The following is a 24,739-nucleotide window of genomic DNA, read 5'->3' as shown; positions in this document are numbered from 1 at the left end:
GTAATGCACCCGAGATTGACGAGTTTGTTTGTGGGATTTGACCTGAATTTGCTACCCTTACAGTTTTATTTCCTTTAGTACTTTTTGTAAGTTATTTCATAAATTAATCTCAGGGCTTTAAAATTATGTTTCCTTTTCTGTTTTAGTTTGAAGTCTGGTTGGAGAGATTAAATTCAAGTCATTAATCATTTGACTATCATTTTGCCTTTCTAGTTACCTAAGCCCTTTGGCCTGATGCAGTTTTTTATTTTGATTTTTTTGTTTGTTGGCCTGATTCAGTTTTTAAAGAATTTCTTTCCTGGGCTGTTATCCTGTTTCCTCTCTATTTAATTGCAACATTAACTTGAGCCTGCTTTTTCCAGTTATGAATGTAGTCTGGTCAGAGTTTCTGATGGATCTTTGACAAGGGTATAATACAAATTGTATGCCTCAGTCCTGGTTAATGCTCAGACTGTGTTGCAGTAAGAGTGGCGTTGCTGACAATTTTTTCCTGCCTCTGTTCTGCTCTAGCAAAAACTATGGGATCACAGTCAAGGAAGAGGACCAGCCGCTGCTGATCCACAGGCCCAGTGAGAGACAGAACAACCAAGGGATGGTGAGTGCTGCTGCTGGTGCGTGTCAGGCTGGTGCTGCCTGCCAACTTCTCTACCCATCAGCCACTGGGAGCCATGAGGCGTGGTCACAGTGTGGTTAGGGAAGCTGTGCATTCTTTGTCTGTCTCCTATAGCCAGAGGTACTCTTCAAGTCCCCTTAGTGAGGAACTAAACATCCAAAGAATGAGTTAGGTTAAGGAATGAGGAGAATTGACTGCTAAAGAAGATTGAAACACCGGCTCCATTAGGGAAGCTGGAGACATTTTAACAGGGTTAGGGACCAGGGAAAAGTACCTTGACACCTAATTCCTCTGTCTTCAGAGTGCAGACTGAAGATCAAAACAGGTTAAGATGAGACAGAGGCACCAGCTTGATAGGATATATTGTGTGATGTACACCTACTTACTTGGAGGCCCAAGTGAAAAAGTAGTTTTAGTTTTTCTAGTTTTCCCTCTGCTTTTGACAATTTGAATATTTTTCTCTTTTCCTAGTGCAACAGCCAGTTGTAACCCAAGTGAGAAAAGGATAAAACACTGGTTGTGTTTCCTGCCCTCTTCTCTGGGGTCTTGTGTTCCTAAGAGTGCCTGTTACACCCTTGTGGGACCAGTTTGGGCCTGCCAAAGTCTTATACCAGTCAGAGGAATAGGATGTTCTTTGACTGCCTTGCTTTCCCTCTGTTCTCTCCTCCAAGTTGCTAAAAAGCGAAATCCTGCTGCTCCCTGAGCTTTCCTTCATGACTGGAATCCCTGAGAAGATGAAGAAGGACTTCAGAGCCATGAAGGTGAGAAGGGCCTGCTTTGAACCGAAGACCATTTTGATAGAGATATAGGTTGCATTGGGCCCGATTTGCATCGTCACCTGGGCAGGTTCATTTTTCCTCTCCATAAGCGTGATCTGTGTCTCTTCCCACACACTGTAAAAGCGCCTGTCAGAGCTTTCTTTGGAATGTTGTTGTAATAGTAGAACGACTGGATTATAAGGTAAAAGGGTACAAATAGTTCTAATCTGATGCATGACTGTAGGCTGCTCATGTGACCACAAATGACGTTCTTTGAGAGCACTGAATTTTTCTAAGGTATTCTGTAAGCCTTCAGCTTATTTGAAGGGATGGAGGAGATAATGTAGCAAAAAGTCAGCAAGTTGGAGGAAGAAATTAGAGGATAGAAGTTCATGCTGCGGTGCTTGGGTGTCCTGGAGGTCTCATGTAGGGCACAGTGTTCTGGAAGTAGCTGGGAGTCAGAGGTGTGCGCAGCAGCATGGGTCCAGACCCTGAGGGCTCCACTTCCACACTGTCTGCTTGGGTCTTTCCACCCACATGCTGCCCTGCTGCCTCTGTCTCAGTCCTTGTCTGTCCCAGTTTTGGACCCCTGGGCTCGTCTCAGATGCCATGAATTGTTTTTAGTAGCATCGTAAAGAGCTAAAGTGAGTTCCTTTAAGAGTTCTTTCATGTTTACCTTCTGATCCTTCTGCTCTCAGTATGTAGGTCAAGGCTCTTCCTTACAACTCCCAGTTAATGACTTTATGGTCACAGAGCTATCTGTATAGCCCCATAGACTCACTGCCCTAATGACTGCCATGCAGTTCATTAGTTCCAGAAGCTAAAGAAAGAACTCACTTACATGATTCTGAATCTTCATCCCATTAGATGTTCATTCAACAATAAATATTTAGAAAACACCTATTATGGGTCACACCCTGGACCAAACAAGTGTTTTATAGTGACATTAAGTGACTAGTATCATATGACATGAAGTATAAGACTAGATGTATTTTATGTTTGCCTGCGTGCCTGGCATAGGGCGTTTTCCTGCCCCAGTGTTAAATAGGTATAGTCAAGTCCCCTTACATGGCTTTGAGAAAGAGAATAAGATTTGGATGTCATGAGAAAGAAACAGTGACAGTTTTAAATACTTACTTTAAGTATGTATGTGTATGTATATGTGTAACTGAATCACTTTGCTCTACAGCAGAAATTAACACAACATTATAAATCAACTATACTTCAAGTTAAAAAAAATTCTTACTTTTATGGCTAAAATTTTAACCTTATACTTCATTCACTTTCATGAGCTATTATAATAAAGTCCTTGGAGACACTTTAAAATTTCTACAGATTTCAGTGGGAAAAAGGTGTTTCTATGGAAATGTTTTCTACATTGGGGTTTCTTTAATATCTTACTGGAAAAGTAATAGCTTAGTATCTCCATTTTGATTCTGTTCAGGATTTGACCCAGCAGATCAACCTGAGCCCCAGACAGCACCGTAGTGCTTTGGAATGCTTGCTACAGAGAATTTGGAAAAATGAGACAGCTAACAGTGAACTGACACGTTGGGGACTCTATCTGCAGAAGGATGTACATAAGGTAAATTGGAAGATATGATGGTAGGAAATAGCATTAACAAAGAATTTAGAGCTTTCTGAGACTAGGTGATAACTTCCTATCTTGTCTTTTACAGTTTTTGCTTTATTATTATACTTTTTCTTTGGTCCTAGTCACAATATTTGAATTTCCTTGACTTAATTTGCTATTAGCTCTTACAGATTTTCCTCTGTATTTCCCGAGATCTGAGTTGTTAATTTCCAGTCAAGCAAAAAGAATATTGATCCTCAAAATTTACCTCATTTTTAGTTTTCCAGCCCAAATTATTCTTAAAGTCTTTTTCTCCCCCCATTGCAAGTTTTTCTTTCCCAGTGATTAACTTGTGTTTCTTTGAATACACTACTGTTGTTGTTTCCATCGGCATAAAGTCTCAGACTTGTGCATTTTAATTTTCACGTGGCCCTTTCTGCCTGCAGTTTGTCTGAGTCCACTCCATTGTATTTTATGCAGCAGGAGACATAATGCAGGGGCGGCATGAGGTGGGGAAGTCCTTGACTTTGAACCTCAGTTCTGCCTCTTGCCTTGTTGGTTACTTGAAACAAATTGCTTAGAATCTCATAGTTTCTTTATCTATTAAGTAAAGATGATATTGAGTTAACAGAATTACGTGGTAAAATCGTTAGCATAATATTTGACACATAGCACATGTTCAGTAAATACTAGCTTTTATTGCTTTCTTACTTTTCTCTCTAGGTTATACCTAAAATACTAATAATTAATTCTATCTTTTGTTCTCTTTCACTCTGAATTGACTCCTTGTTAAAAAAATTTTTTTTAATATTTATTTTAGTTTTTGGCTGTGGTGGATCTTTGTGGCTGCGCGCAGGCTTTCTCTGGTTGCAGCAAGCAGGGACCACTCTGTTGTGGTGCGCAGGCTTCTCCTGACAGTGGCTTCTCTTGTTGCAGGACATGGGCTCTAGAGCATGCAGGCTTTAGTACTTGGAGCACATGGGCTCGCTGTTTGGGGTGCCCAGGCTTAGGTACCCCCAAGCGTGTGGGATCTTCCCAGACCAGGGATCAAACCACTGTCCCTTGCATTGCCAGGCAGATTCTTAACCATTGGACCACAGAGGAAGTCCCGAAATTGTTTTTCTTTTTGTTTTTTTTTTTAACAAAAGTAGTGGAAAGTCAATAAGGAAAATGTGGATATAGAAAATGTAAAGAAGGAAATAAAAACATCAATAGTTTCATCGCCCAAAGATAATATCTTAGTGGTTTATTTTAGGCACATTAAAAAGACAGTATTCTTTTCATTGTATTTTGTTTCCATAAACTTTTTTTCCTGTGAGTGTGAATCTTTTCTTACAAAATTGTGCTTATACTATATATGGTTTTGTGTCTTCTTTTTCATTTATTATTGTATCTTGAACATGTATTCATGTTGTTAAATATTATTTGAAGATGTAGAGAACTTAAACCAAAGAAGAAAAATGTTTATCCATAGTCATGCTATATCAGAATACCTGTAACCACTGTTAACATTTTGGTATATAACCTTTAGTGTTTTTGGTCTGTGTGTATGTGCATGCACATACTCACATGTGGTATGTATTTAAGTGGTTTCCTCTTTTTTTATTCAGTTTATTTGTAATGTCTTTTCATTTAATATTTTTCTGAATATTTTAATGGATAACATAATTCATTTTACTAATAATTTCTTATTCTTTTACATTCAAATTGAATTTAGCATTTTCCTATGAAAATGAATCTGTGAACATCCTTATAATTATATCTTAGCACATGATGTTTATTTTCACAGATTTTTGGAAGGGAAATTGCTAGGTCAGTGGACATATATATTTATGTTTCCAGTATTTTTTGTTATTTTGCCCTCCAGACAGTTTCAGCAGTTTTTTCCTTTCATAAGCAAAGATGGGTCTGACTCCTTTGCTGTTTGGTCACTAAGTTGTGTCCAACTCTTTCATGAACCCGTGGACTGTAGCTCTCCAGTCTCCTCTGTCCATGGTATTTCCCAGCAAGAATACTGGAGTGGGTTGCCATTTCTTTTTCCAGGGGATCTTCTTGACTCATTCTTCAATTCAGTTTTTATAATGTATATATTGCTGTTTATTTTTTGCAAAAACAGGAAAAAAAGTGCACTTAGAAAGTGATTGTAATGGTTACAAAATATCCATCGTATAGATATGTCATCAATTTAGTTACCTTGTTACTTTTGGGTATTTAGATCTGATTTAATTTATTATTCTTCACTTTAATTTGGTCTTTCATTATATGAATTTTTTTTCCTGTTTTTCTTTTGTATGAAGTTTAATAGTAGTTTATGCTCAGTCTTATTATGGCATTTTCTCTTTAATTTTCTACTTAAATTTTTCTAAATATTATTTTCCTGTTCACCTTGAGTTTATAGGCATTTTACCTTCATTCTGTGGTTCTAAAAACACAATGTTTTCTGATCCCTTTCTTGGGGACCATGTTGGGAGCTTCAGTAATTAAAAGGCAGTGCCTATTAAAACTGTGTGTATTCAGAGTTTTATTGACATGGATTTTTAACTGCTAACAGTTGCATTTTTCTACCATTTTCAGAAGTTATGACAGGAACAGGTGTATATAGTAGAGTAGACCAGGCCTCTGAACATTTTTCTAACTAATGTTTGCAGATGGTTCATGTCATAGGCGCTTTATTTTCTGTTTAGATTGAAGGACGTGTTCTGCCAATGGAAAGAATTAACTTAAGAAATACGTCATTTATCACATCTCCAGAACTAAACTGGGTTAAGGAAGTAACCAGAGACCTTTCCATCTTGACTGTAAGTGATTTGTGAGGTGGTAAAGAGAGGGCCAGTATTCCTAGAAATGTGAGAAAGCAGAAATTATTTAGTGTCCTCTTTTTGAGAGGAAGTACCAACTGAATTCCCATGGAATTACTTACTAAACTAAGGTCCTTCAAACAAGAGCAAATTGATGAGTTGTTAGAGGTAAGCCCTTTGCTTGACCATAGATTCAGGACAAAGAAATAAATTGCTATGGTAATTCATACAGTGCCAGCCTATTGCCAACTGCTCTTCGTTCTTCCTTCTTCCTTTCTCTTTCCTTCCTCTTTTCCCCTACAGTTTCCATGAAAGAAGTAAAATTAAAACAGTTTCCCACCAAGGCAACTAAAGAAAAAAATGGTATATAATTATTTTAAAATCTTTTTTGCTAACCTGGTTGCTATGGCCATGCATAAAGTATACATACTTTGTTTCAAAAATGTCTTTTGGCAATATATTTAAATAAAAGGTACACTTCTGTATATCAGTTCAGTTCAGTCGCTCAGTCTTGTCCGACTCTTTTCGACCCCATGAATCGCAGCACGCCAGGCCTCCCTGTCCATCACCAACTCCCGGAGTTTACCCAAACTCATGCCCATCAAGTCGGTGATGCCATCCAGTCATCTCATCCTCTGTCATCCCCTTCTCCTTCTGCCCCCAATCCCTCCCAGCATCAGGGTCTTTTCCAATGAGTCAACTCTTTGCATGAGGTGGCCAAAGTATTGGAGTTTCAGCTTCAGCATCAGTCCTTCCAATGATATATATAGTTTTGATTAATTTTCACAAATTGAGTAATCAATACTGAGGGTTAAGAAGCAGAACTTTACCAGTGCCCCTGAAGCTACCCTCCATGATCCTAATTACTACTACTTGTCACCCTTACATAGTCCCAAAATGCCCACTTTTCTGACCTCTAACAGCATTGAATTTTTTAAAGCTGTGTTTGTACGTAACATACACATGGAACCATACTTTATATATTCTTTCACATCTGCCTTCCTTTCTTCAACCTTGCTTGATGAATTTCTCCATATCATTAAGTATAGTTATAGAGCTTCCATTCTCATTGCTGCATAGTATTCCATTGTGAGCCTGCCACAATGTACTTATCACAGACATCTACATTAGTAATTGGCATTAGATAAGACAGGACTGAAGCAGAAAGAGTGAAAAGCAGTTTGTTCTTTGGAGTAACATCTCCTGAAATGATGTTGGAGTGTCGGAGATGTCATGGGAAGTACTAAAAAATAGCTTGTGGTTGTTCCTAGGTCCCCATGCATTTCTGGGCACTGTTTTACCCAAAGAGAGCAATGGATCAAGCCCGAGAGCTGGTGAACATGTTGGAGAAGATAGCTGGCCCCATGGGCATGCATATGAGCCCACCAGCCTGGGTGGAACTGAAGGATGACCGCATAGAGACCTATGTCAGAACCATTCAGTCCATGCTGGGGGTTGAGGTATAACTTCACTTGAGTAAAGTTTCTGGATGCCCATTTTGAAATACTTGAGTACTCGATTTTATCTCACCGTGGTCGCCGGCCTGCTGTCGATGGTGTCCGGGAGCCTGCGTCTCACTCGCACGCACGTGGAGCTCGGAGTTAACGGTCGTCTTCGTCCCTTCCGTCCTGTGTTGGCGCTCTCTCTCTCGTGTTCTGTTCTCGTGTCATCGACCGAGAGAATAGCTGACTGGACTTCAGTGTGTTATCTTTATAGCACATGTCGTGCACAGAAAGCAGTTTCCTGGGCCAGGTGCTGTCTTGCACGATTCAATGCTGAGCTGTCACAGTCTGGTCTGGCTTAAGATCCAAATTGCCCCGGTGATGAACTTGGCAGGGGCTTGTTCCTGATGGCCGAGCGGCACCACTAGAGCTGAGCAGGCCGTGGTATTCACAGCTTATAGTTCAGGCCTTCAGTTCTTATCTGTGCATAAAGCAAAGGAAGGAGATTAAGGAGGGAGCAAAAGCAGGCAAAGAATTTTGGAGATAACTGGTCCTTGAAGAGTCAGTTCACGTGAGATCAGTACTAGAATTAGGCTATGTTTGCATCATGACTTTCTCTTGATCCACCGCTCTGGGTGTATCGTCTGTAGCAGCACACTCCTGTTTTCCCTTTCTTTGTATTTTCTTGCTGACTTTCTATGCTGCTTACTCTGCAGTGGCCTCCCCTGGGCCTGATAAATTCTGCCTTGCTTTCAGAAGAAAAGCCCAGCTTAGCACCTCAGCTCCCCCATCTCATGACTTGGCATGTTCCTTTTATGAGAGTACATTGCCAACAATCTTCATGGATATTGACATGGATATGAGTTACATTCCTAATGTAACTTGGTCTTACTTGGTCATATTAGTCTTACTATCTGTCATCTTTAGGGCATTCTGTTTCATTTTTCTCTTTGTTTCAGGGTCATAAATCAGATGTCTACCGGAGTGAAGTGAGCCAGGAGGGGACTCTAGTGAATAAAGGGAGTAAACCCATGACTGCAGATAACAGCCCAGCATTGTCAAATTTACTTTTGTTTTTCAATAGAAGCCAAAAATCTAGATTTGCACATGTGTGTATCTACCTATGTTTAAATGTTAATGTAAAAAAGACTTGTGACTCATTATAGAGACTAAAAAACCACATCCGTTTCTTAGATCCAGCCCACAGGCTCACAGTGTACAGCCCTTGTTCTCTGTGACTTTGGAAGTTCTTTGATATGATTGCTGGAATGTGTTTCCTCTGAAAGATCTTAATTTAAAACTAATCTGGTTTGGAATAGTATACTGTTGATTTCTGATTCTGGCATAAAAGGTTGGCAAATTTATTTTACTTCTGTGCCGCCTTCCTTTATTCAGATTTTGAAAGAGCCTCTTTTTTTCCTCTCTTACTTTAATTTTTTTCAATTTTTTAAACCACACTTCACGGCATGTAGTACCTTAGTTCCCCAGCCAGGGATCAAACCCAAGCCCCCTGCAGTGGAAGCGTGGAGTCTTAACCATTGGACCGCCAGGGATGTCAGATCCTTTGTTTTAGTATCAGATCTCTTAAGTAGTGAGAGGTAGAAGATACTGAGATAAGATAATCTGCTGGCAGTATTTTTCTCTCTCCTAATCAGAGAGTTAGGAAGATCTTATGGATTTGGCAGTGACTTCATTTCCTCTGCATTTGACTCTGAATCCTTTCTTCTGGTATGATGTTCCCTATTTCCTAGTTAAAGTTCTGTGGCATTAATGTTATAAGGCACTTAGTTTACTAAAGAGAGTGGCAAAAAAAAAAAATTATCGGGAATTAGAAACATCAACTAATAAGAAATCCTTTCATATTTTTAAGTCTGGTCTTTTGCAGGCATCTTAAGTCTCCTAATGAATAAGTCAGGTAATCAGGATCAGCTGTAGATAATTTGACATAGCATGTTATATAGCTAAGCAAAGAAGCCTGGAACCCAACAAATGTGAACCCAAAGGTCCATTCACAGACCTTTGTCTGTGTTGGAATGTCCACCATCTTTGTTTCAGCCCCCACTATACACTAAAGGTCCTCTGGCTTTCCAGACTCTTGAACTGCCCCTGACTAGAACCCTATCAGGGTCCCCTCAGAGTTCCAAAGCCTGACTTATATATACTTTATCTCCTCAAGGGGAAGATACAGATGGTTGTTTGCATCATCATGGGAACACGTGACGATCTCTATGGGGCCATTAAAAAGCTGTGCTGTGTGCAGACTCCTGTACCCTCACAGGTGAGTGGGGGCTGGGCAGGAGGCACAGATGGAAACTCTAGGCTGCCCCGAGGCTTGGAAAAGAGGGATAAATGTGTTCAAAAAGACTGACGTCACTGTTAGAAGCCAGCACGTGTAGGTGAAACTTCCCCTGTTAGAGTAGCCTGGCGAATAGCAGACGCTCTTTGTAAAGACTGCCCTCGTGTTCCCACATGAGCCCTTGGGCTTGTTCAGAGCCAAGCCACCAGGTTGTTTCACATGACTGGGTGCTGAGAGTACAGGCGTCCCTTTGAAAGGGAAAGCTGACTTCCTATGGAGATTAATTTTTTTTTACTCTGCATGAGATATTTTTGAAAGTTTTTATTGGCTGGTTTTTTTGGTTTTCATTTGCAATTTGCGTGCACATGTTTGTACACGCATGCCTGACTAGAGACCCAGTTAGTGTTAGAACTGTTAGTGCAAAGTAAATTATCTGCCAGCTGGAGTTTCTTGAGCAAATGTAGTATTTGCTTTAGAGTAGTTTACATTGTCTGAAAGGTTGCTAGTGTCCTCTTTGCCCATACCTTTTGGTCCCTCTATTACAGGTCATCAATGTCCGAACCATTGGTCAGCCCACCAGGCTTCGAAGTGTGGCCCAGAAAATTTTACTTCAGATTAACTGTAAATTGGGTGGTGAGCTCTGGGGAGTGGATATTCCTCTGGTGAGTGCTGCTGAGATATTTCTTTATTCAGTTCATCTCCCCAAACGGTCCTGCCTGGCTGTTTTCCTAATTTTCCTCCCAGAGTTTTCCATATTCTCATTGCCTAGTAATCAGAGCGGTTCATTGCTTGTTTTCGTATAGGCCAAAAGCTTAGACTGGTTTTCACATCTTTGAATGGTGAGAAAAATAAACGTAAGACTTAATATCTCCAGACACAGGAAGATGATATGAAATTCAGATTTCACTGTCCTTAAATGCAGTTTTATTGGAACATAGCCTTACTCCTTTATGTACTACAACCTGTGGCTTCTTGTGTGTTGCAGTGGCAGAATTACATAGTTCCCCAGAGACGGTGTGGCTCACAAAGCCTAAGGTCTTTACTGATTAGCTCTTTATAGAAAGTCTGTCAATCCCTGATCTTGACAATATCTGACTTTGTTCACAGTGTTTAAAAATGTCAGTTTGGTTGTACCCTTTCTCCCCCTCTCCCCAGAACTTACTTTCATATGTTGCTTTGGGGTTCAGACAGCAATTCAAGGTGGGCTGACGGATTACTTGGATGTTGCGGTTTGTTTTTGCTTTCTGACCCAGAAACAGTTGATGGTGATTGGGATGGATGTTTACCACGACCCCAGCAGAGGCATGCGCTCCGTCGTTGGCTTCGTCGCAAGCATCAATCTGTGAGTGCCACTCCTGGCTCTGTCGTGTTTGGTTACCTCATTTTAACACCTAGTCTTACTATAAAGCCATAAAATCTTTTGAGTATTCAATATTGTAGTAAAAGTATTCTAAAATCCTTCCTCCTCTCTCTTCCTATAATATTAATTTGTGCAATCCCTTGTCACACGTGTACGTTTCTTCCCTGGCTGCAGTGTAATCCCTTTCAGAATGGAGCCTGTGTCTTGGTGGCAGTGGATTTTTTTTCCCCCAGAAATGAGGGGTTTTGTTTGTTTTTTCTGATTACAAAAATGAAGCTTGCTCATGCAAAATCTCTGGAAATTGAGAAAGTGAAAATTCCTCATGGCTTATCTTTCATTAACCACCACCGAAGATTTGGCATATATATACTTTTAGGTTCTCTTTTATGTATATATTAACACTTCTAGGTAGCTGGTGGACACACACAAGTGGCATATTACTATATATACTGTTCCTCATTTTTTGTGTATTTAAACTATGTATTTTGGACATTTTCCCATATCAATATAAATAAATGTCCATTGTTTCTTTTTAGTTGCTGCATGGAATTTATTATATGCTACAGCACTATTTATTTAACTAGTCCTCTGTAGGTAGATATCTAGGTGTTTTTTTTTTTTTTTCCAATTAAAAGCAGTTTGGTAGCAAATATCCGTTATTCTGTAGCTGGTTTACATGTTTCTTTTCTCTGCATTAGCGTGTGATTTTACATGTAACATAAATGCATTTGCTGGATACTTGTGTGACTGATACATGGAGAAGCCTGTGTGTGCTGACATTCAGATGTAGTCCTTCCTCTGTAAATGTGTGTTCATCTTTTCTCTTTCTTCTCTCCCCACCTCTGCCCCAGCACCCTCACAAAATGGTATTCACGAGTGGTGTTCCAGATGCCTCATCAGGAGATTGTGGATAGCCTGAAGCTATGCCTGGTGGGCTCCTTAAAAAAGTTTTATGAGGTGAGGAGAACAGCAGTTTTAAAGTATCAGGGTTTTTAAGGACTGCCTTCCTGATCGTTTTAAGAGGAAGTCTGATTTAGTGGGGTTTCTCCAGTGGTTCAGCAAGTAAAGAATTCTGCAGTGCAGGAGACACAGGATATGCAGGTTTGAAGTGGATTCGATCTCTGGATGGAGAGGATCCCATGGAGGAGGGCATACAACCCACTCCAGTATTCTTGCCTGGAGAATCCCATGGACAGAGGAGCCTGGTGGGCTACAGTGCAGAGAGTCACAAAGAGTTGGATACAACCGAAGCGACTGAGCACGCAGGCACTGGTTTAGAGAGAGGGATCCCAGGTCGAAGGTGAGTTTGCTAAAAAGACCACCAGCAGGCAGCTCAGAGGGACTGCGTGCTTCTACTTGTCGAGCAGCTTGAAGGGCTCAGTGCTTTGATTTGGTTTGGTAAGTAGTGATTATTTCCTAGCTTGTCGGCCTGTTGCCTGTAGATATAATCTTTAGGCCCTTATCAGAAAAGTCAGGGTAAATTTCAGTGATTAAAGCAGCTTATTAATTTTCTCAGCTTTTTATGGCTGTTATTAGGCGCTGGCTCTTTTCATTTAGGTTCAAGATCAGTGCCTCCCTGAAAATCACCCCTACAACTCCAAAGAATGCTGAGTGTGGAGAATTGCTGTCATTAAGCTGATACTGGGTCTGGGACAGTGAGCAAGCGAGGTACTGGGTTTTGCCTTGGCCAGTACATCAAAGGAAGCACTGATAAGTGGCTTTCATTTCTTAGGGGTCAGAGTTAGCCCTTTGCATAAAGATTAAACAGCAAGAAATCTAATAATTTCTCATGATTCAGGTCAATCTCTGGAACTCCACCTTGTTTCATTTCAGAGTAACATTTCCTACAGTGTCCTTCAGATAGTTTGATACTGTTTCAATATTAGACATTGTGTAAACCAGAAGTTCAATTTCTGTCTCTGAAGAATTCCATATGATATGCCATGTTGTTACCAAGTTCTCCTGCACCTTCCTTCTTACTGCTGTTGTTTTCCTGCAAAGTTCTGTGTGTCTTTTAGGCCATAGCTTGAAGATCACTTCTGTGAAGCCTTTCTCATTTTTCCCCCTCTGTTCTATCCCTTGAAAGAAAGTGAAAGTGATTTAGTTGTGTCCAACTCTTTGTGACCCCATGGACTGTACAGTCCATGGAATTCTCCAGGCCAAAATACTGGGATGGGTAGCTTTTCCCTTCTCCAGGGGATCTTCCCAACCCAAGGATCGATCCCAGGTCTCCTGCATTGCAGGCGGATTCTTTACCAGCTGAGCCATGCTTAGCTAAACTTAATTTTTTATGGTCCTCTCTCAAGGCCTTCTGTTTACATTCTGCATAGTGATGATCACATCCTGCTTTTTGTTAGTTGTTTGTATCTTTATTTGTCTCTCCCTCTAGGTTGTAAATTACTTGAGCCCTGTTGAGTTATTGATGGGTGTGTAATAAATTACCCTAAAACTTAGTGACGTACAGTGAGCATTTATGATATCCACTGTCACGAAGTTGGACAGTGGGCTCCCCTTCCTCTCCATTTGAGCATCTTCACGTGGTCTTTTCACATGAGCTAGTTTAGGCTTCCTCAAGCAAGGTGGCTGGGGGTCAGTGCTTGAGTGTTCCAAGAGACTGAGAGAGCCAGGTGGAAAATGTGTTGCCTGGTATACCTTAGCTTTAAAATCCATGTAGTATCACTTCTACTGCATTTCTATGAGCCAAGTGGTAACATTGTGAATATGCCTAACTTTTGGAGGGGTCAGTTTGGGTGTAGGGGTAGACTAAAAAAACTGATATGCTCTAAAAAGTCTTACTTATATTCTCAAACTTCTATACTAATTATTAGTCCCTTCTTCATTTATTGGGCTTCCCTGGTGGCTCAGATGGTAAAGAATCTGCCCACAATGCAGGAGACCTGCGTTTGATCCCTGGGTCATGAGATCCCCAAAGAAGGGAATGGCAGCCCATTCAGATAAGATTACGTTTGTACCTTAAAATAAACTTGTACAAAACTCTTTAGCATAGGAGTTAGCTGATGGTTTGCTAATCCTGTTCTTCCTCAGGGCAGTTATTTTTCCATCAGTATTATACATCCTGAGGAGGCTTTAACCCAGCTTCCCAGTATATTTGCTAATCAGTTCATTTCAGATGCTCAGTCGTGTCCGACTCTTTGCAACCCTATGGACTGCAGCACGCCAGGCCTCCCTGTCCATCACCAACTCCCAGAGTTTACTCAAACTCATGTCCATTGAGTCGGTGATGCCATCCAACCATCTCATCCTCTGTCATCCCCTTTTCCTACCTTCAGTCTTTCCCACCATCAGGGTCTTTTTAAATGAGTCAGTTCTTTGCATCAGGTGGCCAAAGTATTGGAGTTTCAGCTTCAGCATCAGTCCTTCCAATGAATATTCAGGACTGATCTCCTTTAGGATGGGCTGGTTGGATCTTCTTGCAGTCCAAGGGACTTTCAAAAGTCTTCTCCAACACCACAGTTCAAAAGCATCAATTCTTTAACACTAAGCTTTCTTTATAGTCCCAACTCTCATATCCATACATGACCACTGGAAAAACCATAGCCTTGACTAGACGGGCCTTTGTTGGTAAAGTAACGTCTCTGCTTTTTTATATGCTATGTAGGTTGGTCATGGCTTTTCTTCCAAGGAGCAAGCGTCTTTTTATTTCATGGCTGCAGTCACCATCTGCAGTGATAAGAAAGTCTGTCACTGTTTCCATTGTTTCCCCATGTAATTGCCATGAAGTGATGGGACCAGATGCCATGATCTTAGTTTTCTGAATATTGTTTTAAGCCAGCTTTTTTATTCTTCTCTTGCACTTTCATCAAGAGGCTCTTTAGTTCTTCTTTGCTTTCTGCCATAACTGTGGTATCATTTGCATATCTGAGGTTATTGATATTTCTCCCGGCAATCTTGATTCTTCCAGTGAACTTCTGCTTCATCCAGTCCAGCGTTTCTCATGATGTGCTTATCAACATTAGTATTACCACAAGACATGGTATAGTTGAATCTTACCAACAAGGTTAGTGTCACATCACAGTGCAGGGTGACGGGTAGATATAACCTGAAATGTTAGAGTCAATAGTGACACATTAGTAGAGACCCTCACAGGCTTGAATAATTAGTCCAGCTCATCATTATACTGTAAGACTAAAGTATCTCCCAGAGCCATGCCACTTAAGTTTTTAGGCTTCCATCCAACTTTGTCAGTTTCTGAAAGCAGCAGTTCATTGCGATTTCAGACATCTGGTATTTTTGAGCTAACAGACAGTATCATCGCTTGCTCTGGGACTCTTTTAGAAGAGACCAGTGTAATACTGGGAGAAGGCAATGGCAACCCACTCCAGTACTCTTGCCTGGAAAATCCCATGGACAGAGGAGCCTGGTAGGCTGCAGTCCATGGGGGCGCGAAGAGTCGGACATGACTGAGCAACTTCACTTTCACTTTTCACTTTCATCCATTGGAGAAGGAAATGGCAACCCACTCCAGTACTCTTGCCTTGAGAATCCCAGGGATGGCGGAGCCTGGTGGGCTGCTGTCTGTGGGGTCGCACAGAGTCGGGCACGACTGAAGCGACTTAGCAGCAGCAGCAGTGTAATATGTATTTTCCTCCTTGCACAACCATCTCTTTCTTTCTTTATCCTCAGCTACCATTCTTCCTTCCATTTATACCCAGACTTTCCAACTTTGGGTGTATACCTAGGAGGGAAATTGCTGTGTCATATGGTAATTGAATTCCATGGACAGAGGAGCCTGGCAGGCTGCAGTCCACAGGATCGCAAGGAGTCGGACATGACTGAGCAACTTTCACTGATTCACTGATGGTAATTCTATGTTTTAACTTGTTGAGGAACCCTCAAACTGTTGTCCACAGTGGCTGTGCATTATGTACTTTTCACATGCCTACCAGCGGTATAGAAGGGTTCCAGTTTTTCCATATCCTTGCCAGCACTTCTTACTTTCCATTTTTAATTGTTAACTATTGTGAAGTGGAATCTCATTGTGGTTTTAACTTGCATTTCCTTAATGACTAACGATGTTGAACATCTTTTCATGTGCTTATTGTCCGTTTGTATATCTTCTTTAGAGAAGGCCTTTCAAGTCCTTGTCCTGTTTTTCAGTTGATCTATTTGTCTTTTTATTTTTGAGTTGTAAGAATTTTTGTTTTGTATATTCTGAATATAGAACTTTTATCTGATGTATGATTTGCAAATATTTTCTCCCATTTTGTAGAATTTCTTTACTTTCTTGATAATGTTATTTGACGCACAAAAGTTTTAAATTTTGATAAAGTCCCATTTACCCATTTTTTCTTTTGTTCCTGTGCTTGTGGCATCAAATCTAAGAATCTGTTACCTAATTTGAAGTCATGAAGATTTACACCTTTGTTTTCTTCTAATAGTTTTAGAGCTTTCAGTTCAGTTCAGTTCAGTCGCTCAGTAGTGTCTGACTCTCTGTGACCCCATGAACCAGGCCTCCCTGTCCATCACCAACTCCCAGAGTTTACTCAGACTCATGTCCATCGAGTCAGTGATGCCATCCAGCCATCTCATCTTCTGTTGTCCCCTTCTCCTCCATCCCTTTAGCTCTTACCATTTATGTCATTGATCCATTTTGAGTTACATTTTGTGTATGGAGTAAAGCAGGGGTCCAACTCTACTCTTTTGCATGTAGTCACCAGCTTCTCCCAGCACCTCCTGTTGGGGAGACTATATTCTTTATAGACTGGTATTGGCCTCCTTGTTAAGATTCAGTTGGCCAAACAAAGCTGTTTGGGTTTATTTCTGAACTCTCAATTCTATTTCTTTGGTCTGTTTGTCATCCTTAGGTCAGAATAACACTGTTTTGGTTATATTGTTCCATTTTAGTTAGTTTTGAAGTTAGGACATCTGAGTTTTCCATGTTTTTTTTCAATATTGTTTTGGCTATTCAGATACCCTTGGCATTCCATGTGAATTTGATAATAGTCATTTCCATTTCTTTTTTTCAAAAAAGGCCATTGGAAATTTGATAGCAATTGCATTGAATTTATAGATCACTTTGCAAATATTGTAATCTTAATATTTACTCTTGCAGTATGTAGACACAGGATGTTTTTTTGTTTATTTAGGTTGTTTCTAATTTCTCTCAGCAATGTTTTATAGTTTCTGTGTACAAGTATTTCACTTCCTTGATTAAATTTACTCTAGATATTTTATTCTTTTGAATGCTACATTTATGGAATAGTTCTCATTTTTGGATTGTTCATGCTAGTGTTTAGAACTAGCTGTTTTGTGTATTAATGTTCAACTGTGCAACTTTTCCGAATCTACTAGCTTTAGTAGATTTCCCCTCCCAATTCTTTTGGATTTTCTGTGTATAGAATCAATTATCTGCAAGTAGAAGTGGTCACACTTCTTTCATCTGAATTTAGTTGCCTTTTATCTGTTTTTCTTGCTTAGTTGCTCTGACTGGAACTTCTAGTACAGTTTTTAATAGAAGTAGTAAAAACAGTCATCCTTATCTTTTTCTTGCTCTTAGGTGGATATTTTTAAGTCTTTCACCATTGAGCATGATGTTAGCTGTGGATTTTTCATAGACTCATTTTATCACATTAAGGAAGTTTCTTTATGTTCCTAATGGGCAGAGTGCTTTTACGGTGAAACTGTGTTGGATTTTAGAACAGTCTCATTCATGTTAATACCAAATTAATTTCAGTAGTACACAAACTATTGTTCTGTGTGGTTCTGTGGTGTGCCTCCTTCTTTGTGCTAATTTTATATTACGGTTTCCAGAGAAACAGAATCAATACAGTTTGTATGTGTGTATGTGTATATGTGTGCATGTTTGTGTATTTTGAGGAACTGGCTCATGTAATTTACAGAGGCTGGCAAATCCAAAATATACTGGGTTGGCCAGGAGGCTGGGGACCCAGAGAAGGGCTGATGTTGCAGATTAAGTTTGAGTTTATCCTAATTGATATTTTTTAGTCTTCTTTAATGTGTCAGTTAATTTTTACATTAAACTAGGAAATTTTTGGTCAGTATTTCTTCACACACATTTTTGCCCCTTTCCCTTTCTCCTCTGCTACTAAGACTCCTATTATTTGTATGTTGTTATGCGTGATGGTGTCTCATTGCATTTCAGAGGCTGCATTTATTTTTCTTCCTTTTTTTTCTATTTCTCTTACTGAATTATCTACTCTTAAGCCCCTCTACTAAATTTTTCATTTCCATTTCACTTAATACTTTCTGACTCCAAAATTTTTGTTGGTTCTTTCTTATAATTTTTTTTTTTTTTAATATTATTTTTTGGCTGTGGTAGGTCTTCATTGCTGCATGCAGGCTTTCTCTCATTGTGGTAAGCAGGGACTACTCGTTGCTCTACTGTGTGGTGAGTGAACTTCTCATTGCAGTGGCTTCTCTTGTTGTAGAGCTCAGGCTCTAGGCACATTGGCTTCAGTAGTTGGATGTGGGCTCAGTAGTTGTGGCGCATAGACGGAGTTGCTCTGAGGCATGTGGGGTCTTCGTGGACCCGGAATCAAACCAGTGTCCTTTGCATTGCAAGGCAGATTCTTAACCAGTAGACCACCAGGCCAGCCCCTTTCTTTATTTTTTCTTTCTGTATTTTTATTGGTAGTCTTTTTTTTTTTTTTAATTAGTTGGAGGTATGATAAAACCCACTGAAATGGTAGTCTTTTTTTGTGTGAGATTCCCTTAAAGTCTTTGGATGTAGTTTTCTTTAGATCTTTGAACATTATTTGAAATGATTGGTTTAAAGTCCGTGTCTAGTGTAACCAATGTCTGGGCTTCTCCAGTACAGTTTCTGTTCACTACATTTTTCTCATGTGAATGGGCTTTACGTTACTATTTCCTGGCATGCTTCATACTTTTTTATTGAAAGCTAGACATTTTTAATATAATACTGACCACTCTGCAAGTCACATCTCCACCCCTGTGGACTGTTGTTGTTGCTCTTTGATGACGTTCCTGGCCTGATTCTGTAATCTTGGTAATCTAAACTGTGTGTAGTCACTGAAATCTCCCCTTCGTTTAGCTCAGTGATCAGCTAATGACAGGGTAAGAATTTCTTCAAATGCTTTGAATGTTCTGCATCCTCCAGCGATTGCTGGATTATTTTCACAGTTACTGTGGTAGTGAAACTGCAGGTTTTACAGCTACTGCAAAGAAAGGGGGATATGAACAGAACAAGTTAAAACACCACAAAGCTGAAGATCCACAGTTTTATTGAATAAATGCTGTTCAGATTCTTTCAAGCTCTAGTTAGTTTTCACAGCCCTAAAAAAGTTGCTTTTGACCCTTTGTCAAAAGCAGCAAAGCAGTATGCTTGTTGCTTTTATGGTTGAACAGTTTTTCAGAGGTCCTTACTTTCTCTTTCAAGAAGCATTTCTTGAGGAGTGCTTTTGACAGTCTGCTTTTGTTAAGTGCAAGCACTTTCCTAGGTGGACAATCATTAGACTAGAAAACCTCCGTCATCTGGTTTTAGGACCCCAAAGGGCTACTTTCTAGGAATAAGAGGAATTGAAAGCAAATTATGGCTCACCTTTTCATTATTTAAATTTTTGAATCAAATATGATGATCTGGTGTGCTAGTGTTTCCAAGTTTCTCATAGTGTGAATACTCCAGGTACCTGGAAGAAACAAACTTGAATATTCTCTGTGTGAAAAACATCGTTCCAGGCCCCACATTACTTGTATTAATTGCTTAACAATAATGTAAATACAAGCATACCTCAGAGATATTGTGGGTTCAGTCCCAGACTACAACAGTAAAGTTAGTACTGCAGTGAAGTGAGTCACAAGTTCTTAGTTTCTCAGTGCATAGAAAAGTTAGGTTTACACTATAGTGTAATCTTATTAAGTGTTCAATAAACAAATATGCATATCTTAATTTAAAAATGTGTTAAAAAAACAGCACTGATAGACTTGCTCAACACAAAGTGACACAAACCTTTAGTTTGTAAAAAATGCAATATCTGCAAAATGCGATAAAGTAAAGCACAATAAAATGAGGTATTCTATGTCTATGCTATGTCTGTGCTATGTTAGCATTCAGTTTTTTAAAAGGAATATGTATATTACACACTCATGTATACACATGTGTGTTTGATATAGTTATATACATAAACACATATACATAAATATGCATTCAAAGTACATATACACACATACATATGTGTGTATATATACATCATATATTTATCATATATATATTTGAGTTTAATTGGAAAGAAAGATTAAGTAGGTGAAAATACCAATAGACTGAAGCACAGTGAGACCATGAGAGCCGCATTTGGGTTCTTTTTCTTCAGGGACATAAGCTAATTCTGGAAGAGGCAGCGGAAACAATGAACAGCTTTGGAGCACTTTTGAGGTCTTTAGGGATCAAAAGACGGAGGCCTGGGCCCCCACGTCAGTGTCATCCGGAGTCTGCTCCCCATTATTTGGACTGTGAATCTGAAGGGCTGCAGACTCTGAATAAAGAAGAGCTGTAGGTAGACCAACTCTGAATTAATTTCAGTTCTTGAATATGGATTCAGGTAAACTCTGACTACTAGTTTTTCTGCCCATTTGCCAAAAGCAAATACAAATCCTCTGAAGGAAGATAGTAGTATCCTGGGCATCACATTTTTTCTGCAGTATCTAGCAATCAATAAATAATAACCAAGGATACGAGAGAAAATGAAGGGACTGAAAAACCAAGAAGATCAACAGATAATTGATCCAGATATACAGAGGATTCAGCCAGATGAGGAATCAGATAGGTTTTAAAATAACTACACTTAATAAATTTGGAGAAATGGAAGACAACATTAAGAATTTTAGCAGAGAATTCTTGGGGAGTTCTATGGGGAAAAATCAAAATTTCTAGAACTAAAAATTGCGCTTACCAAAATTAAACAGTCAGTGAATTGGTACATTAGGTTGCTAGGGCTGTCATAACAATATCCCATGGATTGAGTGGCTTAAACAATAGAAGTTTATTTCCTCACAGTTATTATGTAGGGTAGGAAGTCTAAGATCAAGGTGCTGTTTTAGAGGGCTGGATTCTCCTGAGGCCTCTCTCCTTGTCTTAAAGATGGCTGTCTTCTCTCTGTGTCACATAATATTCACCCCATGTATGTCTGTGTACCAGTCCCTTCTTCTTAGAAGGACACCAGTCATATTTGATGAGGGCCCACCCCAGTGACCTCATTTAAACTGAATAACCTCTTTAAATAGATATTCCAAGTACAGTCACATTCTGGGTATGGTGGATTAGGTCTTCAACACACAAATTTTGGAGAAACATATCTTTGTGCTTAACAGTGGGTAACCTTAGTTTAGGCTTAGTTGAGGAAATAAAGAGACCATTAAAATATAGGTAAAAAAGTAAATTTCACTGAGATACAGAGGGTTAGAAAATATAACAAGGTAACAGACGTGGGAGTTATGGAGTTAAAATATAATACACACTTAAGTGGCCCAGGAGGTAAGGGAGAGTAGAGGGCAGAAAAGACAATGGTAAAGAACATTCTAAAAGTGATAGAAAACACATCAGGTCATAGAGACAAGAAATCTGTCAAATCCCAAGCAAGAGATAAAAAGTACACTTAGGCACATTATGATAAAACTGTTGAAAGTAAAGACAAATAAATATACTGCTAAGACATATATACACACACCTGTTAAGGAAAACAAGAGCACTTATCTTCAAGAAGCAACAAATTGACAAATAGTGAACTAGTCAAACAGTTTGAACCACAAATAAAGAGAGCTACAAAATGCTGAAGGAAAATAACTACCAACATAGAATCTAATATCCACTAAAAGTAACTGTTAGTAAGTTGAAAAAAAGAGAGACTCTCTCATTGGCAGATTTGCATTGAAGACATATACTAAAGAGCATTTTTCACCTAGAGGGAAAATTATCCCAGAAAGAAATGTAGAAATGGTTAAAGGAATAAATATAGGAGTAAAAGTGCCAAACATGGGCATAAATTTAAATGAATGCCCACCATCTAAAATAATTAATGTTTTTGAATGGATATATATTCATTTGTGTGTATAAATTTCAAATTAATGACAATAAAATTATATCTGGGAGATATAATATATCTGGGAGAAGTAAATGAAATTCCAATGCCTTGAGTTACTTTAATTGTTGAGGAAAAGGTGAAAGTACTAATATATATTATATTTTGATACACTAAAGAGTTATGTTGTAATTTCTAGGGTAGCCACTAAAAGAATAAAAGAAGAGCATGTAACAATTGAGACAAGAGAAGAGAAAATAAAATAATAAAATTTTTAAGGAAAAAATATAGAGTAGATGAAACAGATAGCAAGCGATACCTGGACCTTGAATATGTCATGCCAAATGAAAGAAGCCAGTCATAAAGGACCACGCATTCACATATTACATGAGTCCATTCATCAGAAAAGTTTAGAACACTGACATTTTAGGAACAGAAAGTAGATTAGTGGTTGCTTAGGGCTAAGTTAGGGAGAGAATAAGAGATATAGGGTGGTGGTAGTTCAAGAGTCTGGGGCTTGTTGAGGTGATGAAAATGTTATAAAATTGATTGTGTTGATAGTTGTATATATCTGTGAATACACTAAAAACCATTGAATTTTACACTTTAAATTGGTGAATTACATGGTATGTGGATTATCTGAATAAAGGTATTTTTAAGGAAATTAACCTTATAGAAATTCTGGCATTCTAAAATGTAAAATGGATATTTCATGATGGGGGCTTAACATCAGGTTTGATTAAGCAGAAAGAAATAGCTAGAAATTTGAAGATAGGTCAGTTGATATTATTCAGTGTGAAGAAAAGAAAGACAAAAGTAAGGAATTCTAACAGAGGCTCAGCGATTTGTGGGATAACATCAGCCATAGCAACGTGAACATAATGTGATTCCCAGAAGGGGAGTTATGAGAAAGGATAGGGAAGAAAGAATACTGGAGGAAATAATAGCCCCAAATTCCCCAAATTAGTGAAAAAAATCGTTCATCCAAGAGGCTCAGTGAACACTAAATAGGAAAAACTCAAAGATGCCCACACCGAGACACAACCTAGTAAAACTGCTAAAAGACAAAGAGGGCATCTTGAAAGCACCAAATGAAAGCCACTCGTTATGTTCAAGGCATCTTCAATTTGATTAAGAGTTGACTTCTGATCAGCAGTCGTGGAGGCCCGAAGGCAGTCAGATGACGTATTGCAAATGCTGGAAGAAAAAGAAGGTTGAATAGGAATTGTATATCCGGAAAAGCTCCTGTTCAGAAATGAACACGAAACCTTGACATTGTGCTCAATGAAAGAATCTAGACATAAAAAGTCACATATTTATATTATTCCATTTTTATGAATGGGCTTCCCAGGTGGCATTAGTGGTAAAGAACCTGCCTGCCAATGCAGGAGACATAAGAGATGAAGGTTCCATCTCTGGGTTGGGAAGAGCTCCTGGGGGAGGGCATGGCAATCCACTCCAGTATTGTTACCTGGAGAATCCCATGGACACAGGAGCCTGGTGGACTACCACACGCAGTCAGACACTCCTGGGGTGGCTTAGCATGCACATCTGTGAAGTACCCAGACTAGGCATATTTGTAGAGACAGAACAGATTGCTGGTTTCCAGAGAAGGAGCATGCTAGCAGGAATAGGGCATAACTGCTGATGGGTACAAGGTTCTTTTCAGGGTGATGAAAATATTGTTGAAATAGGTAGTGTTGATAGGTACAAGATTTTGTGAATATACTAAAATCTCTGAATTATACTCTTTGAAGTGGTGATTATTTTGTGATTTATATCTCATTTTTTTTTAAAAGGAGAAAGTAAGACATTCTGAGATAAAAGCTGGGGGGATTTGTCACTAGCAGACCTGTCCTACAAGAAATACTTAAGGGAGCCCTTCATGTAGAAATGAAATGACATAGACAGTAACTTGTATCCACATGAAGAAATAAGTAGCCCCGGGAAAGATAACTGTATAGATAAAGGAGAGCAAAAATATATTTTTGTTTGTAACTTTTCTTCTAGTTTGTGTCTTAAGAGACAAGGGCAAAAAGCAATAATTATAAATCTAATTGGTTGTGTATACAGTATATAAATATTTTAACTTGTATGACCAAGTTACAATGGGGAGGAGAGGGAGTTGAGCCATACAGAAGCAAAGTTTTTGAACAATACTAAAATTAATTTTGTATTAATTGACCAAATGAGATTGTTGTAATATGTTAATTGTAATCCCCAGGTGAAACACTAAGAAAATAACTCAAAAATATAAGAAAAGGAATGATGAGGGAGTTAAAATGGTAACTAGGAAATGCCTGTTTAATACAAATTAAGGCAGTGGAGGAAAAATAGAGGGACATAAAAGATATAAGGCATGTGGAAAGCAAATGGTGAAACAGCAGATGTGAACTTTACTCTGTCAGTAACTGCGCTAGGTGTAAGTGGACTAAACGCCATTCAAAGGTACTAGTTTGTAACTTGGATTGAGTGAAAATATGAAGATGTGCTTTCTACATGAGACATAGTTTAGTTTCAAAGACACAGTATGTGGAAAGTAAAAGAAGAAAATAAACCATGCAAATAGTAACCAAAAGAGAGCTGCCGTAGCTATACTAGTAGGCCAAGTAGACTTTAAGACAGCAGTTGTTACTGAAGACAAGACAAGACAAGACGTTTGTAATAGCAAAAGGGTCTGTCCATGAGAAGATCATAAAACATAAACTCATGTGAAACTATCAATATAGATCCAACAATATATGAAACAAAAACAAATGTAAGTGAAAGGAGAAATAGACAATTCAGTAATAGATGGAGATTCCAAACTTCCATTTTCAGTAATGGATAAAACAAGTAGAAATAAGATCAACAAGGAAATAGAATAATTGAACAACTCTGTGATCTA

The 24,739-nt window shown here is 39.0% G+C and overlaps 1 protein-coding gene across 2 annotated transcripts in view; it reads left to right on the top strand.

The window, feature by feature from the left end:
• The window catches only part of PIWIL2 (piwi like RNA-mediated gene silencing 2), a 67,203-nt gene that overhangs the window by 29,300 nt on the left and 13,164 nt on the right, over window positions 1-24,739 (top strand). For both annotated transcript variants that reach the window (XM_061164057.1, XM_061164056.1), the window contains exons 11-19: window positions 511-595; window positions 1,285-1,374; window positions 2,816-2,956; window positions 5,629-5,742; window positions 7,014-7,202; window positions 9,361-9,462; window positions 10,026-10,142; window positions 10,734-10,822; window positions 11,692-11,797. In XM_061164057.1, coding sequence (XP_061020040.1) covers window positions 511-595; window positions 1,285-1,374; window positions 2,816-2,956; window positions 5,629-5,742; window positions 7,014-7,202; window positions 9,361-9,462; window positions 10,026-10,142; window positions 10,734-10,822; window positions 11,692-11,797 — 1,033 coding nt within the window. The remainder of the gene's footprint in view (window positions 1-510; window positions 596-1,284; window positions 1,375-2,815; window positions 2,957-5,628; window positions 5,743-7,013; window positions 7,203-9,360; window positions 9,463-10,025; window positions 10,143-10,733; window positions 10,823-11,691; window positions 11,798-24,739) is intronic.

The sequence above is a fragment of the Dama dama genome, chromosome 16 (genome assembly GCF_033118175.1).
Source record: "Dama dama isolate Ldn47 chromosome 16, ASM3311817v1, whole genome shotgun sequence".
Classification (NCBI taxonomy): Eukaryota; Metazoa; Chordata; class Mammalia; order Artiodactyla; family Cervidae; genus Dama; species Dama dama.
The sequence above is the reverse complement of the archived record's forward strand: the minus strand, read 5'-3'. Positions and strand labels throughout refer to the sequence as shown.